Consider the following 14743-nt stretch of genomic DNA (forward strand, 5'->3'; position numbering starts at 1 on the left):
AGATGGGGCAAGACAGAGTTAGTCAGGAGCCGCCTCAACACTGATGCTCTTCTAAAGCTTCCTAGAAAATAAGTTCTGATTTTCAGTCTTTCACTTAAGGCAGAGACCTGGTGGATAATAAGATATTTCTGAGGGATTAATAATGTCAGTACCCAACAGTCATATTTCCACTTCTACCCATGCACAAATCCCCTGAGCTGCTGCTGATGTTGAAATGAAATGCTCCTTTTCTCCCAGAATATAAATGTCTCTCCTGCTGTGGATATTCATTTTTTTGGGGGTCTGTTTCCAGGACAAGGCTCTGCTTTTTCGGTGTGCTGCAGTAGTTCTCAAACACTGACAACCTCCTTGGCAAAGAAGAGTACTTTCAGCCCCCAATGCCAACCTCTCCTGCTTCAGCAAATACATCTGTTAAGAAAAGAAATGCTATCAGCAGGGCAACAGGTGGCATATTGCAGCCAATCATGAAAGGTTATAATAAGACAGAGGGAGCGCGTGCGAGAGAGAGAGGAGGAAAAATGAAAAAGAGGAGGACTAAGCTGAAGGAAAATCCAGTGGCAAGCATTTTTCCAACTACTGCACTTACACGGTGCTGAAATAAAGGCCTGGTGACTTTGCAGTGCTGGGGTGGGGTACTGCCCTGGAAATACATTTGCCCATTGTACTCCTCTCTGTTTGCTTAGAAGGAATTCAGAAGGGATTTGCTTTCTCTTGTTTCATGAGCCCCACGCTTTCACGCTGACCGAAGTGGATACGTACCAGCTGGCCATGTCCATCACCACCGCCGGGTGGGAGAATTCCTGATTATACTTAGATCCTGCAGACCCCGCTCCGTCATTAGTGGAGAAGCTCTGCTCGCGCACCACTGTCCGAAATGCAGCCGGCTGGGAGCTCCGCACGCCTCATCTGAAGGAGCCGGATGCCTTCTGGATCAAACATGAATGACCTACTGAAGGTGCCCCTGGTGCATGTCCTCACTCTGGCAGCCCTCAGCTTCGCCGAGACACTCCCAAAAGGTTTGCTTGGAGGGGCTTTTGCCCTGCTCTGCTTCTGCTCCTTGCTGAAGGAGGTTTTGCAAAGGGGAAGGCGTCTCTGGTAACGGTGGGGTGGGCGGTGCGGTAGCATTCCCAAAAAAGAAAAAATGTGCTGCTTTCGGTGGTCACTTCACTGGTTTTAGCAGGATAGCAGTGAAAATAATCTCATATTTGTGTCTGGGATTGAAGGTTCTTTGTCTAGGAAGAGGACGTAGTCCTGTTGTAATGGGCAGGGGAGACCTTTGGGTTCAGCCTGGGTGGGATGGACATTTCTCATGTCAAAGGAAGCTTACAGGTTTTAATGGCTGCTAGCACCCGTTGCTGCAGAGCCCAAGATTTGTGGTGTTTTGCATGCCTGTGTATGCTAATAAATATATAAAGCTCAAAGAAGAAGTAAATAGCTATAGTGTCTTTACAGAACGTATGTGTATAAATACAAATATGCATGGTTTGTATTGCATACAACATAAAAGTTATTATACCTTCTTCCTCTCTTGTGTGCACACACGCACACGGACACATGCACACATACTTTTAGCCAACACAAGAACTGAAAAAAATCTGTTTAGAAAAGTCTTTGAGGTACAAATTGCAACAGTGGTCTTCTGGACATACAGTCTGGTAGCCCTGTGGACAAAAGGTTTTGCTGCATGGTGATTGTCAGGAGCCATTCAAAGCATACCAGAAACTTTGCAGCTCCGGAAAACAAAAATAAAACCTCCAGGAGGATGCCAGTATTCACCTGTTAGGTCAACATTGCTGCTCTTGCAGGGCTGTGCTCTTAAAATTGTTAGTCAGGTTGGCCTCAAAATAGAAAAAAAAAAAGGCCTCTCCTTTATAAAAAGCTTTTGAAATAAAAATGTTAATTTTTTCCTAAGGCACTAAAGCAAGTTGATGAACCCTGGTCTTTTTGAAAGCTGTGGTAAGACCCAGTTGGAGAGCCAAGAAAAACAAAGAGGAAGGGGATTGATTTTTTCTGGTGGCACAATGCAATGAAGAGATACACATCCTTTCCTAAAACGTCACAGGTGGCTGAATCGCCTTGTTCCTTAGAGAGGCTGAAACGTGACTACAGGCCAGTGGTGCCCTTTAGAGGTTTTGCAGCATTAGCTGGAAACACGACTGAGCAGTTTTTGACCAGAGGAACTGCAGTATCTCCAAGCGTCTGCAGTGCTGCAGAGGAGGCTGGCTCTGTTTTCTGCTTTGTTTTGTTTTGTTTGCCTGGCTTGTCTTGTTTCGAAAGTGTGAAACCAAAACCAAAGCCAAGCAATTTGGGAGCTTCTGGTGGGCTGGGGATAGAAGGGGATTTGGCTTTCTCATGGGCCCCGTGACCAGCCTTGGGCCATTTTGCTATCTCGGGAAACTACAGCTGACATCCAGAAAAATGGCACCTGTGTGGCTTTACAGATATATAAGTTAATTGATTTTCAATGTTATTTAAAGCCACAGGGCTACCTAAAAAATGTCAGAGAGCCCCAATGGATGTGCATAGAAAGGTCTGGGACCATTTCTGTATGCTGATAGATATGTCCGTACATTGTTTGGATTTTATTGTCACATTAAAACCTGGTAATGAAGGCATCATAAGTTTTGATTGCTTTCCTGAGAAAACACGGACTGATACCAACACCTGAGCTTTTCGGACGGCTTTTAGAAGCAGGCACCATCTCAGCCATTTCGGGGCTCTCTCGCCGCCTCACAACAAAATGGCGGCGTGCTCCACCGCTTGCTGTCCCCTGCAGACACACCACGCGTCCTCCGGCCTTGTGCCCTCTGCCCCCTCAGCCCAGCTGCAGGAGCACTGCCTTCACCTCCCTGCCGGCCCAGCACTCGGTTTTAATAGTGGAAAGGTAAAAAGAGCATACGAGAAAATGACATATTGCTGTTGTTATCACGGTTGCTCTTTGAAGATGTAGAATTTGGTGTAAAAAAAAAGTTCCCTTTCTGCGTTTGCCATAGGTGAAGTGCTGCCGATTTGGACAGTATTTTCGATGAGTATGGGGCTCGATTCTGCCCTAAGAGATGCGTGCTGGCTTTCAGGAGATGCCAGATCAGAGCCCATGTAGGCAATATTGCTAAGGATTATTCTGTTGGATGTTGAATTAAAGAGAAAACATGAAAGTACTTAACGGTTACTAGTGAATTTATTTATTTACAAAACCGACAGCCCTTGTTTGTCCAAAGAATAAAATACTGTCATTACGCGTACTGGTTCTTGATACAAATCTAACCTTATTCTTCATGAGAATGGCCATGTTTATCATGACAAAACAGTTATAAAACTGGTTGCTTTGAATTTTGGTTACTGTAAAAATTTACATTTCTCAGGGTTAAAAAAGCATCCTACCAGAGATCAAGGCATGCAGAGAACAGCAATAAAAACAAACTATATAAAATTAGATTGTAAAACTCCATTTCAGCCAGGCTTAATGCCATCAAAACCCAATAAACTCTGTCAAGAAATAGCAACGTCCCCTTTGAAGTACACAGGATAGCCATCGGTGGAGGTTATTCTAAGACAACCTTCAGTAGCAGGGAAATTTAGGCTGTTTGAAAATCTTCCATTTGGTTTCACTGGCATGGGATTCATCTGGGGTGGAAGATGGATGATTACTTCTATCTAGTGTGACCCAAAATAACCCAATAAATTGAAGCCTGGTACAAGCAGTGATCTTAAACAACGAATCTGGCCAGATGTGTTTTAACTAAAGTTTAGTTAATATAATCTTTAGTGCTACCTTAGCTGTAGTTTTAAGGTTTTTTAATATAAATATAGTCATTACCAATTATGCAATCTGAAATCTAGAAATATTATTGAGGCAGATTCATTCTAATGACATTTCAAAAGTGTTAGGACTTCTACGTAAACCTGATAGTGGAAGTTGATCCTTTCTTCCTCTAGCTTAACTCCAGTTGAACTCCAATGACATTCTAATTTTTACTCCCATGTATGTTGAAAAAGCACTAAGGTAAAGGCTTTCTGTTATTCTCAGTCACTTAAATTGGAGTGTCTTGTATTTTGCCTTTTTTTTAGGAGGGAGGGATAAAATTGATGTAGTTTATTTTTTGCCTGAATTTAAATGTTATTGTACTGAGGAGGGTGAGCAGATAGTGTGCGGGCAGGATTGTCCTGTGAGAAGACACACGGTGTGCCAGATACTGCTACAGTCAGCGAGGAACAGGAAGATTCCTGCATCTGCTGTACATTTTCAAGGTGGTGTTTCAGGAACATGGTATGAAACTAGTTCACCTCAGCACAGCTATCAATGAAGTCCAGTCCAAGTAGTATTGGAAGTGTGTCCCTCACTGCCATAGATTAAAAGTCATTCAAGCGTCTTTGGAGGCAATGGCTGCAACTCACACTATGTGTCGGGAAAGCGATTTGCTAGCCGTATCCTTTGATCCCTTCCAGCCGTGCTTCAAGTCTTTTGCCAGGAAAGTGACGGAAAATGTTTCTAAAGATACATTCAAATAATGTATGATGACAGGTCTGTGATAATAAGCATCAGACACAGCTATTAGACTTATAACCCTGGTGCTGCTTGGTTAGAAAAGGTGAGAAAAAGAGAATGTGTGCTAGTCATGCCACAAATCTGGAAGACCTGAAGGGCCTTTACGAGCCTGGCTGAAAAATATAGTGCTGTATAACAGGTTTTTTTTAAAAAAAGAGAAATAGTTGAGTGGAACAAATCCTGTATTAATGACGAAGAAACCCAAAGCTTATGCATTATTCGTTAATAAGGAGGCACTGTGCCCACTCCAGGGGCCGGTCAGCTTGGTTTCAATTTGTGTGCTGTTCCTTGCACTTCCAGCCCATGAAATGCCACTCCCGTAGCAGGGGGACAGCCTCACCTGTGTCCTCACAGTATGCGACCTGGTGCTGTGCACCTTGAGGGAGAGGAGGGTTAGAAACAAGGGACACCCTGGGCTTATTGGAGCTGCCCCGTGCTTGGGTCACTCTGTTTTGCACCCTATAGAGAGAGCACAAGGGAAAATGCAATACCTGCAGCAAAAAACAGAAGGCTGCAGCTACAAATGCGGGGGGACCTGTGTTACAGCGAATGCATGGAGGGTGTGCAAAGCACCTCTGTGCTGGGGAAAAAGCCATGGAGTGACCCTGCAGAGACACGGCTGCCTCCGCCAAAGGGGTCTGGCAGGCTTCGTGCCTCTCTCTGGGAGGCACTGGGAGATTTTCTCATTTTCTCTTCCTTTGTACAGCTCCCTTGATCAGCACTCCTCTGGAAACTGTGGATGCACTGGTAGAGGACGTCGCCAAGTTTGTCTGTGTAGTGGAATCGTACCCTGAGCCGGAGATTACGTGGACGCGCAACAGCATTCCCATCAGGTAGGGAGCAGCCCCAGCCCTCTCCAGCGTCTCCTGCCAAAACTGTCCGTGCTTTCCTTCATGATAAAAGACATATCTGGAAACATCAAAATGGGTCTGTGGAAGGGAAGAGGGTGGGTGGCTGTAATTATATAGGAATCTGTGTTCCTTAGGGAGTGATAGGAGCATCAGGGGGGTGTTCTTGCAGATTCACACACTTGAGCTTAGAGACAGTTAGTTTCTGCTGCAAGTAATGCAAGGAGTGTGCTCTTCAGCTTCAGACAATGCAATCTGCTCTGTTCCTCAGTTTATGCATTTACGAAGGAGGAGGATGCTGTATAATATTTAAAAGGAGCATTGCCAAACTTGTTGCGCAAGTGTCTGCACTGTGCTTGGAAACTTTGCATGGAAAGGGTCGTATCATGCCATTCTTGTTTGCTTCTAGTTCTGGATCTGACCGTAGGAAACTGGCTTCTCATTGTCACGCACTGTCAGAAATTAACCACCAGGTATCAAGGTGCCGCCGAAGAAGGAAGCCTTGGAAACATGTTATGGAAGTTGCTACCATTGTTTTAGCAGTATTGCTATAAACAGGCTCTTGCAAAGTAAACTGTACCTGATCTTCCAACTCTGAAATCACATTATGTCTGCCACATGGCTTCACATCAGTTTCTCATTCTAGACCGCTGTTAGTGACTCCCTCTGTGAGGGAAAATTACAGAACAGTCTCTGTGTAATACAGCTAAAGCCTGTTCTCCACCAGAGATGTCCATGTTAGACAGATGGTCACATGAAACACAGTTCTGCTATCGGTGTCAAGCACCCAAACAGCCCTTGAAGCATTGGCTAGAGAGACTCCAAATGAGTGAGCAGCAGAAGAAGGTCTTACTGCTAGGAAGATCATTTTAGAATAGGAGAAAAGCAGAACGCTACACATATGCATGCTGGCCTTCAGAAATCTTTTTTTTATTGCCTGCAACAGAACCTCAGCAAAACCCCAGTCCTAACCTTCTGACCCCGGCCTTGCTGCAGGATGGAGGTCTGAATTTCCACAACTGTTATTTCCAAATCAGGTCACCTTTCTCCTAATTCATTCCCCATCAGTGACACCATGCCTGAAAATCAAAGCTGGGAGAGGAAGCCATTCATGCAGGACCATGGAGATTACATACCTTTCTCTCCCCATGGTCTTTAAAATGTCACTCTTTCTATGTTCAAAGATCATATGAAAACCAGATTGTTTCTCACCCCAATGCCTAGTTCCAGAAGCCCCCCACACCTTTCTAAAAGCCATCCCACTCTCTCTGAGACACAGTGCCTTTTTCACAACATTGACCAAAAAGGAAAATACTGATCAAAAAAGCTCTGCTGGTGAGGCTAGAGAGCTCAGATGCTTTGTTCCTTTACCGGGGCTTCTGGAGCAACATTAATAGCAGCAACTAATTCACTTTCCCAAAGCTGTGTTGGCATTAATAGTCAGTGCTGCTGGATACAAAAGCTCAGGCCAAAGACAGGGAAACAGATAAGCTGAAAATATTTCTGTTACTTTCCAAGAACATGGGTGAAAGTATTTTCACAATGGAAAAGGACCGGATCAGTGGACTTTTTTTTCTGAAAAAAATTATATAAATATATTTATGTGCCTCTGTGTGTATGTATCAAACTTCAAAGGGGCTAGTTATTGCAAGCAATAAATATCAGCTATTTTATTTACAAAATTTTCTTCTCTTGCCAAGGTCCCAGCACCCTGAATAGGCAGCTAGGCTAACATTCAAAACAAAACAGTATGTAAAAATTCAGCTTCAATGGGAATAGTGCCAGGACAGAGGTTCTTATCAGCACTAGTCTTCTGGAAGTACTTTTCCTTTCTGTGTCAAAACTTGTGCAAGTACTCTGGCAGGTGCCCTGTACCGAGTGAAGTGGTTACTTGCCCCATCTCCCAGGACAGGACTGCCTGGGGTGAGCCTTCCTCAGGGAAAAAGGGGGATTGACCCTGCACCTCTTTTACATGATGAATGAGTTCATGTACTCTTTCTTCCCAGGGTGAAAAAGAGGAGGGAGATACAAGACTGAAAGGCAAAAGGCTGTTGAAAGAAAATATGTGCCTGTAACACCATAAATGGCACATTCAGACTACTCGGTGACTGCTCTATAATTTTTAACAGTAAAGGACAAAACAAGACAATCTTAGGCGTCAGGTATTTGTGATAGCTTGGGAGACAATCCTCAGGTCAGATCCCTTTTTGTTCATCAGAATGAAAGGCCAATTTCATGAAAGTGCTTCCAAAAAGCATCAATGAAGGTGTGAAAATCAAACATGGAGCAATTTATGAGATGTTATGCAAATCTTGTTCCACTGAAGTTTTACTATACTTTTCCAGTTTTGCAATGAAAATCAGAGATCAGCCCTCTGCTTTCTCACCACCTTTCTTTCTGTCTCTACCTTGTTTTCACACATGTACCCCCCCCGACCCCCCATGCTCACATATAGAATTGGTCTTCGCTCCGCTGACTTTGTTACAATATCCCATACCCTTGTTGCTCCAACTTCAGGGCTTGTCTTGACTTCTCTGAAGTCTCCAAGTTAAAGACTGCTGTCATTAAATTATAGCTATCCTTGCATCCTCTGATCTTTAGATGGCCTCTTTTCTTCAGCACATTTCTTTTCTTGTTTGTTGGTTTGGGTTTTTTTTTCCAAAAAACAGACAAAACCACTCCCGGATGCAGACACAAAAATACTTGGTTTTTGGTTTGCGTCTTTTTTTCACAACAGTAAAAATCTTTCCACTGCTTAGTGAAAAAACATTTCTTTTATAAATCTGAAGAAGGTTTCTTTAAAAAACTTCAGCCAGTTCCAGTTCCTATGTAGTCCTTCCCTTGCTCTGAGTCATTATACCTAAAACAGGATGCAGCTGGGTAAGATTACTTGTGCTCATGCCTGTCCTTGGCCAGACAGAAACCCAAATGTGATACCTACTTACTTTACCAATACCTGACTGGAGGAAGAATTACCGCCATGCTGGTGGCAGTCAGGAACTGCATGGTCTAGTAAGGACCAAACCAAATCTTAAGGCCCAAATCAACATTTTCAGCACCTTCCCTTCTCTTTGCAGGTTGAAAATAAAAAGTAAAACATATTGCCATTTGTAGTGCCATCAGCGGTCTGCAGATACAAATGAAATTCCCCCTCTCTGTCCCCGTCTGTCCTCCCGCCTCTGACAATCTGTGCTGTGCCCTGCAGGCTGTTCGACACCCGGTACAGCATACAGAGGAATGGGCAGCTCCTGACCATTTTGAGCGTGGAGGACAGTGATGATGGGGTGTACTGCTGCACAGCGGATAATGGGGTTGGAGCGGCCGCGCAGAGCTGTGGGGCTCTCCAAGTGAAAATGCGTAAGTGGGAATGTTATTTCTTCCTGACACCATGTACGCGTGTAATTGAGAGCCTGAGCAGACCCCCAGGTATGGCCCCCAGGGGTCCGTGTTCAGGGCAAACCCATGTTCCTGTGGGGCTGGGTGCAGTCCCTTGAAGCAGAGACATGGCATATTGGATCATATCTTAACTAAAAGCAGTTGTGATTATTCACTTTGAATAACACACACTTGTGCAAGGATCAGAGGAACTGTTTGCATAGCAGAGGATAAAAACCAATGCTTTGAAGAACGCCCTTTGTATAAAACTTTGTAAAAGCAGCACAATTGGATAGATTAGACCTCCGTAGCAATACTGCATAAAACCCTTGTGAATTTTAAACATAAGATTTCACTAATCAGATTTATGCCTGAGGATGGCAAAAGCAAGTAAATGCTGTTCAGATGATCTTAATAGCAGTCTTGAAAGGTCTGGAGCACTACCGTGTAAATCTCATCATCCCACATGGAAGGCAGAGGACTGATTCTTGCAAAGGGCCATATATATGCTGAGCTTGGTGAAGCTGAAGTCACATGGCTGCAGTTATTTACACAAACACTTAAAAGGGCAGCTGAGATATATCCTGGCTAAAGCATCTGTTTGTAGGAAAGGATTTGTTTGTGCTAATGAGCAGACCTCCATGTCTGGTAATTCTGGGGCTCTCCAACACCTCAGTCCCCTGCAGGTGGGGGCCAGGACGTGATGCTCTCTGAAGGTCGTTTTTCTGCTGGTTCAGTATCATGCAAGGAAGGCAAAACTTTAGATCTCCCAAAACACTGAGATGAAGATCTTTTTCACTGCCAAGTAAGATGATCTTACTTTTTAATCCAAAGTGAGCTAAGCCATGTTTTTCTTTGGCTTAAATGAATTTAAATTTGTCCCATATTAACTTTAAGGGGGTTTGTTTTTTTCTTTAAGGATCCTTTCTCCTTTTTACTAACATAGTTATAAATCCTTCAATTAGGGACATTAATTGAGTTTACATGCCCTACTTGTTGAGCTAGAGACAAGCCTGGGTTAAAACTGTTTCCAAACCAATTCACTCCAGATCTGAGCTTTCACACAAGACACTGTTTATGCTGTGAAGAATGTCAAAACCTGGAATGCAAACATTCTTCAATATTGGAAATATTCTTATCTGGATTTGGATTTTAGCCCAGGCCCTAATTCAAATGACTGTCAAACTCCACTCCTAAAAAACAAATAAGCCATGCAAGTTAGCTGCATCCATAAACTGAAACTCTGAATGCTGTGCTTAAGAAAGTTTTTTCCTTCCAAGGCAGCTCAGGACCTATTAAGACTGCTCTATCTTCCAGCAATGTACAGAAAAAGAACCACAGATTTTGTTGTAATTTCTGAACTTGTCCTGTTCTAGTGTCTTTTAGCTTCAGTTCAACTTTAATTTTTGACTTTTAAAATTTTAGGACCCAAAATAACCCGACCACCTATAAATGTGGAAATAATAGAAGGGTTAAAGGCTGTTCTTCCATGCACTACAATGGGGAATCCAAAACCTTCCGTTTCATGGATCAAAGGAGAAACAGTTGTAAAGGTGAGTAGAGAATGAAATTTAAGTAATGCTAACTACTCACTAAAGGTATGTGTTAAAATATTGGTATCAATTACAGCATTTGTAAATTCTAGTTGCTAGGAAGCAAGCATTTGGAAAATCCAGGGCTCATCTCATAAATGTCTGCATCTGCAATAATTCTGCCTATAAACCAAACATTCTCTGTGTATCTATACTTTATATTATATATATTTATTACTTCTAAGCGTGGCCAAATATTGCTGAATGCACTTGTGAGTGTTCTCATAAATAAGAGCTACTGAGCCGCTTAGCTAAGATTCAGGGCTCTTTTGAAGCTGTAATTCACTGACCTGCAAAACGAGGGATGGGTGAGTGTGTCATGACAATGCTGAGTAGGAAGAGCTGGCCCCAAATCCTTCAGTTGTAGGACAACACAAATAATTTTCATGCGTGTAAGCCCAATCTTTGCAAGTGGATATTTGGTCCTGCTTGTGTGCAGCCTGCATGTAGAGCCCTCACTTAGATCCCTCCTTCCTCTGGTAGGAGAACGCTCGCATTGCTGTCCTTGATTCGGGGAATTTAAGGATCCACAACGTTCAGAGAGAAGATGCAGGACAATATCGATGTGTAGCCAAGAACAGCCTGGGCACAGCCTATTCGAAACCCGCAATGGTGGTAGTGGAAGGTGAGTAACCCTTGCACCGGGCTCCAGCTCCATGTGCCAGCTCCTCGTGCATACCTGGTTAACCTGAATTAACCTGAAGTATCACATTGACGTTGACAAAAACATCCTAAGGAGTGACGCAAAAACCAGAATAAGGGAAAGGAAAGGAAAGGGAAAGGGAAAGGGAAAGGGAAAAGGAAAGGGAAAGGGAAAGGGAAAGAAGGGAAAGGGAAAGAAGGGAAAGGGAAGGGAAGGGAAGGGAAGGGAAGGGAAGGGAAGGCAAGGCAAGGCAAGGCAAGGCAAGGCAAGGCAAGGCAATTAACCTTAACTGAAGAAAATAACTTTAAACACCAAAAAAGTGAGAAGGGAAGGGAAGGGAAGGGAAGGGAAGGGAAGGAAAAAGGGAAAGGAAAGGAGAGTGAGAAACAGAGAAAGTTTGTCCACGCCTGCTCCCGTTGCTGGATGATGGTGAAAGGGACAATCTGTGGCAGGTCCTTGTCCATGCTGCTGTGGTTCTGGTGGGATATTTGTCTAAGTAAGGACTCCCAAATATGTTTTTCCTTCTGACTGGTGGTTTCCAAGATGCCAGCTTGTTTCTTGTTTGAAAAGTCCCACCAGACCCGTGGGTTATACACTATAGCTTGTGGAGATGGTCATGTAGAAAGCTGATGACCCTGGAAACTCACTGCAAAGAGCCTGATCAGAGAGAGCTGCAGCTGCAAACAGTGAAGCATTTTGCAGCATTATGTGTATGTCCCTCTCCTTTTCCTCTGATTTTCCATCTGAATTGGTTGATTCTTCAGGTAAACAGAGCTTTTCTCTTTGAAGACTTGAACATTTTCTGTCAGCTAAACCAAATATCGGATTGATTTTTCAGTTTCTGGTCTTTATGTGCTCAGTGTCCATCTCTTATTTACAGAAGGTGTTTGCTTTGTGGTATAAATCATCACCAGTTTCAGAGTGCTGAGACCAGTGGACTGCAGGGGAACCCAAATGTAGGCAATGCAGCATTCAGTGTTCTTGAATCCTATAAGAGAAGTTGGGTTAAGCAAGATTTTGTGGAGTGGGAGGAGGGATGACTGACTCAGCAGATGAAATAATTTTTATTTCTTATTCAGAATTACTGTACTGTAGAAAGTGGAGAAGGGTCTCCATTTGCCTAGTAAGCTTCAAAAGATTGTTGCAAGTTACACTTGGCCTGGGACTATCAGAAGTTACTTAGGGTGCAATCCCATTTCTAAGATGACCATTGACTTTCTTCTGGGAGCAGGATCAGGTGTATTAGATCCAACTACAAATTATTGTAGGTCTGCTGTTTCCCTAAAACATGCATTTATTTTTCAGTTTGGTTTTTTTTTTAATATTTACACATACAGACTTCAAGTATGTTAGAAATTCCTTAAATAGCTTTAAAACAGGAAGGCAGCTATTCCTAATCTAGATTCAGAGCTGTACTTCTCCTGAGCTAAAAGCAATGGGGTGCACCGAAGACACTTGGATCTAGCTGTGAACAGCTTGGGTCCTGGGTTTTGGGTTGGTCCCATCATTGAAACAGTGGCCAAAGGCTTGTCAAGAATTAACTGTGAATGGCAAAAACTTGGTGCCATGCATACAAACCCCCGCTCCATGCTGAAGGGCCTCAGGCACTGGGATTTTATTGGTCCATATCTACCAGTTAGGGAATCTAAAAGCGGGCTGGAACCACACCAAAATCCAGGCTGCTAAGGTTGATATCTTGTTTTGTCCCTTTCTCCAGAATTATGCAGCTGCCTGTTAATTCAAGGAATGGCAGAATAATCCACAAATATCGTACTTGCAAGGGAGAGCCTGTGTGTGCTCTTTTTAAAACAAGGAAGATTAGTTCTTAATTAATCAATGGGAGCTTAGTGCTCCCACATAAACTATCCCCTCATGTTCCATTCATGTGTTGGGTGAACAAAGCAGTGCTGTTCTCCAGGCTCGCCTTGGTTTCTCTGGTAGGGCACCCATATAATATACCTCATTTCAGGCTGCCACCCAAACTAGACTGATGCATATTTGTTTTACTTTTTTGGCTTCCAAAACCCAAAGGTAATAATCCTGACTGCAGCTTGCTGTGTATACAGATCCCTTCCTCTCTCAGTATTTTAGATTAATTCTCATGGATATTTAGCATACATACGTATATGCACATACCTGTGTATGCACAGACACATGCATCCCCCTCACGCACCTCTTTTATCATTATTTTTAGTATTCCTCCCCTCCTACCTCTCCTACCCCTTAGTATCACCATTTTAAAATAACTCCAAGTAAATAATAATCTAAAATTACTCGATGCAGGAAAATCACACTTCAGTCAGTCTTCTTTGAGCATTCACTATGTTCAGAAAACCTATGAAAATATGCTGTTTGTTGCTTCTCTGTAATAACACTACAATATTTTTTCTTAAATCTTGGTGCTACCATTCACTGGAGTTACCACCCTGCATAGTGTGGCTTAATATTAAAATAAAATGACTAAGCATGGCTGGTTAACTATGAATATTCAATCCCGAAGCAAACGCCCATTCAAAGAGCAGTGCAAATATTTATGCCTAGCTAAATCTAGATCAGGCGGGTCCTGATTTCTGAAAGAGGTTTCTAATTTTCTGTTGTGAGCTTCCATTTTAACGGGTTCAGCATTAGTCCTGCAGTTAGTTTCAGGCATTGTTCAAAGTCTGGAGTTGTCTAACTTCTTGAAAGATTGACCCTCTGCCTCCTGCATGAAGTCAGGCTCCTTAATGCATGAAAGGTGAGGCAAATGACTTGCTGAAGCTGAGCCCAGAAACTACAGCAAGTCTCAAATACATAAAATTATCTATGCTGGATCCACTCATTTAAACTGATGATAATCTTGGCCCAAGTGTTTACATCACTGAGGTGTCTTACAGTCCTACATCTTGTTTGGTTTCAGTGGTCCAGGGTAAAACAGTTTGAAAAATGCTGCTATTTTGATTTTCCAAATATTTTTTCTCTGTTCCTTGTAGGCTTTCCTCCACATTTATAATACTGGCCTCTATTTGTTACTTTTAAAGCACAGCTCTAATATTTTTAAAGCTTTACTACTTTTAAAGCAAAGTCAAAATAATTGGAGCAATGATTTTAGATGAATATTCAGGTGCATTTCTTGTCAGAAAAAAGACAGCAGTGGAGACTTTAGTGGAACTGATTTTTTCAGTTGTTCCTGATTTTCGTCAGTGAATGGGAGGAAGGAGATAAGGATCCTCTGGGTGCTGCCCCCTGCACAGACTGGTCCCTAGCCAGTGTAGCCTGCTTCCTCTCCTGGGGCGTGTTTCAGGCACCAGAGCTCACGTGATGAACTAGTGGACTCTAATCAGGTAATGAGCTTTAGTGTCCAGAACTGTGTCAGAATTTTAATTAAAAGGGTTGAAAAAAGCTTGTCCTTTTGGACTGTGTTTTTCCCCAAGTTTGGGGCAAACCCACATTAAGGAGATTCGCTCCTTAAAAGGCATAATCCATTAGGGGTGGAAACATGATCCTAACAGACCTCACTGCTGGGTCTGTGGGAAGAGCCGGGATCTTCATCGGGATCCGTGCTGAACCCCCAGACAGCACTGCCTTCACCAAAAGGATGCTTGGAGTGTTTTAGGAGGAGAAACAGAGTATGGGGCATCCCCTTGATTTGACACCAGGGAGTGGGCACAGGGGGCGAGGGATGGAGAAGGGACACAAGAGGCAAGCATTAGCCAAGGGAGCCAAGTGAGTGACCATGCAAGGTAGACAGCCCTCCTGCTGA

At 43.2% G+C, this 14743-nt stretch overlaps 1 protein-coding gene across 1 annotated transcript in view; it reads left to right on the forward strand.

The window, feature by feature from the left end:
- The first annotated feature begins 937 nt into the window (after nucleotides 1-937).
- Nucleotides 938-14743, forward strand: part of MUSK (muscle, skeletal, receptor tyrosine kinase) — a 54128-nt gene continuing 40322 nt past the window's right edge. Inside the window, exons 1-5 of the mRNA XM_009583607.1 lie at nucleotides 938-1016; nucleotides 5253-5379; nucleotides 8600-8751; nucleotides 10195-10322; nucleotides 10845-10986. Of these exons, the coding sequence (XP_009581902.1) occupies nucleotides 938-1016; nucleotides 5253-5379; nucleotides 8600-8751; nucleotides 10195-10322; nucleotides 10845-10986 (628 nt within the window). The remainder of the gene's footprint in view (nucleotides 1017-5252; nucleotides 5380-8599; nucleotides 8752-10194; nucleotides 10323-10844; nucleotides 10987-14743) is intronic.

Source organism: Fulmarus glacialis, unplaced genomic scaffold (genome assembly GCF_000690835.1).
Source record: "Fulmarus glacialis isolate BGI_N327 unplaced genomic scaffold, ASM69083v1 scaffold3638, whole genome shotgun sequence".
NCBI classification, from domain to species: Eukaryota; Metazoa; Chordata; class Aves; order Procellariiformes; family Procellariidae; genus Fulmarus; species Fulmarus glacialis.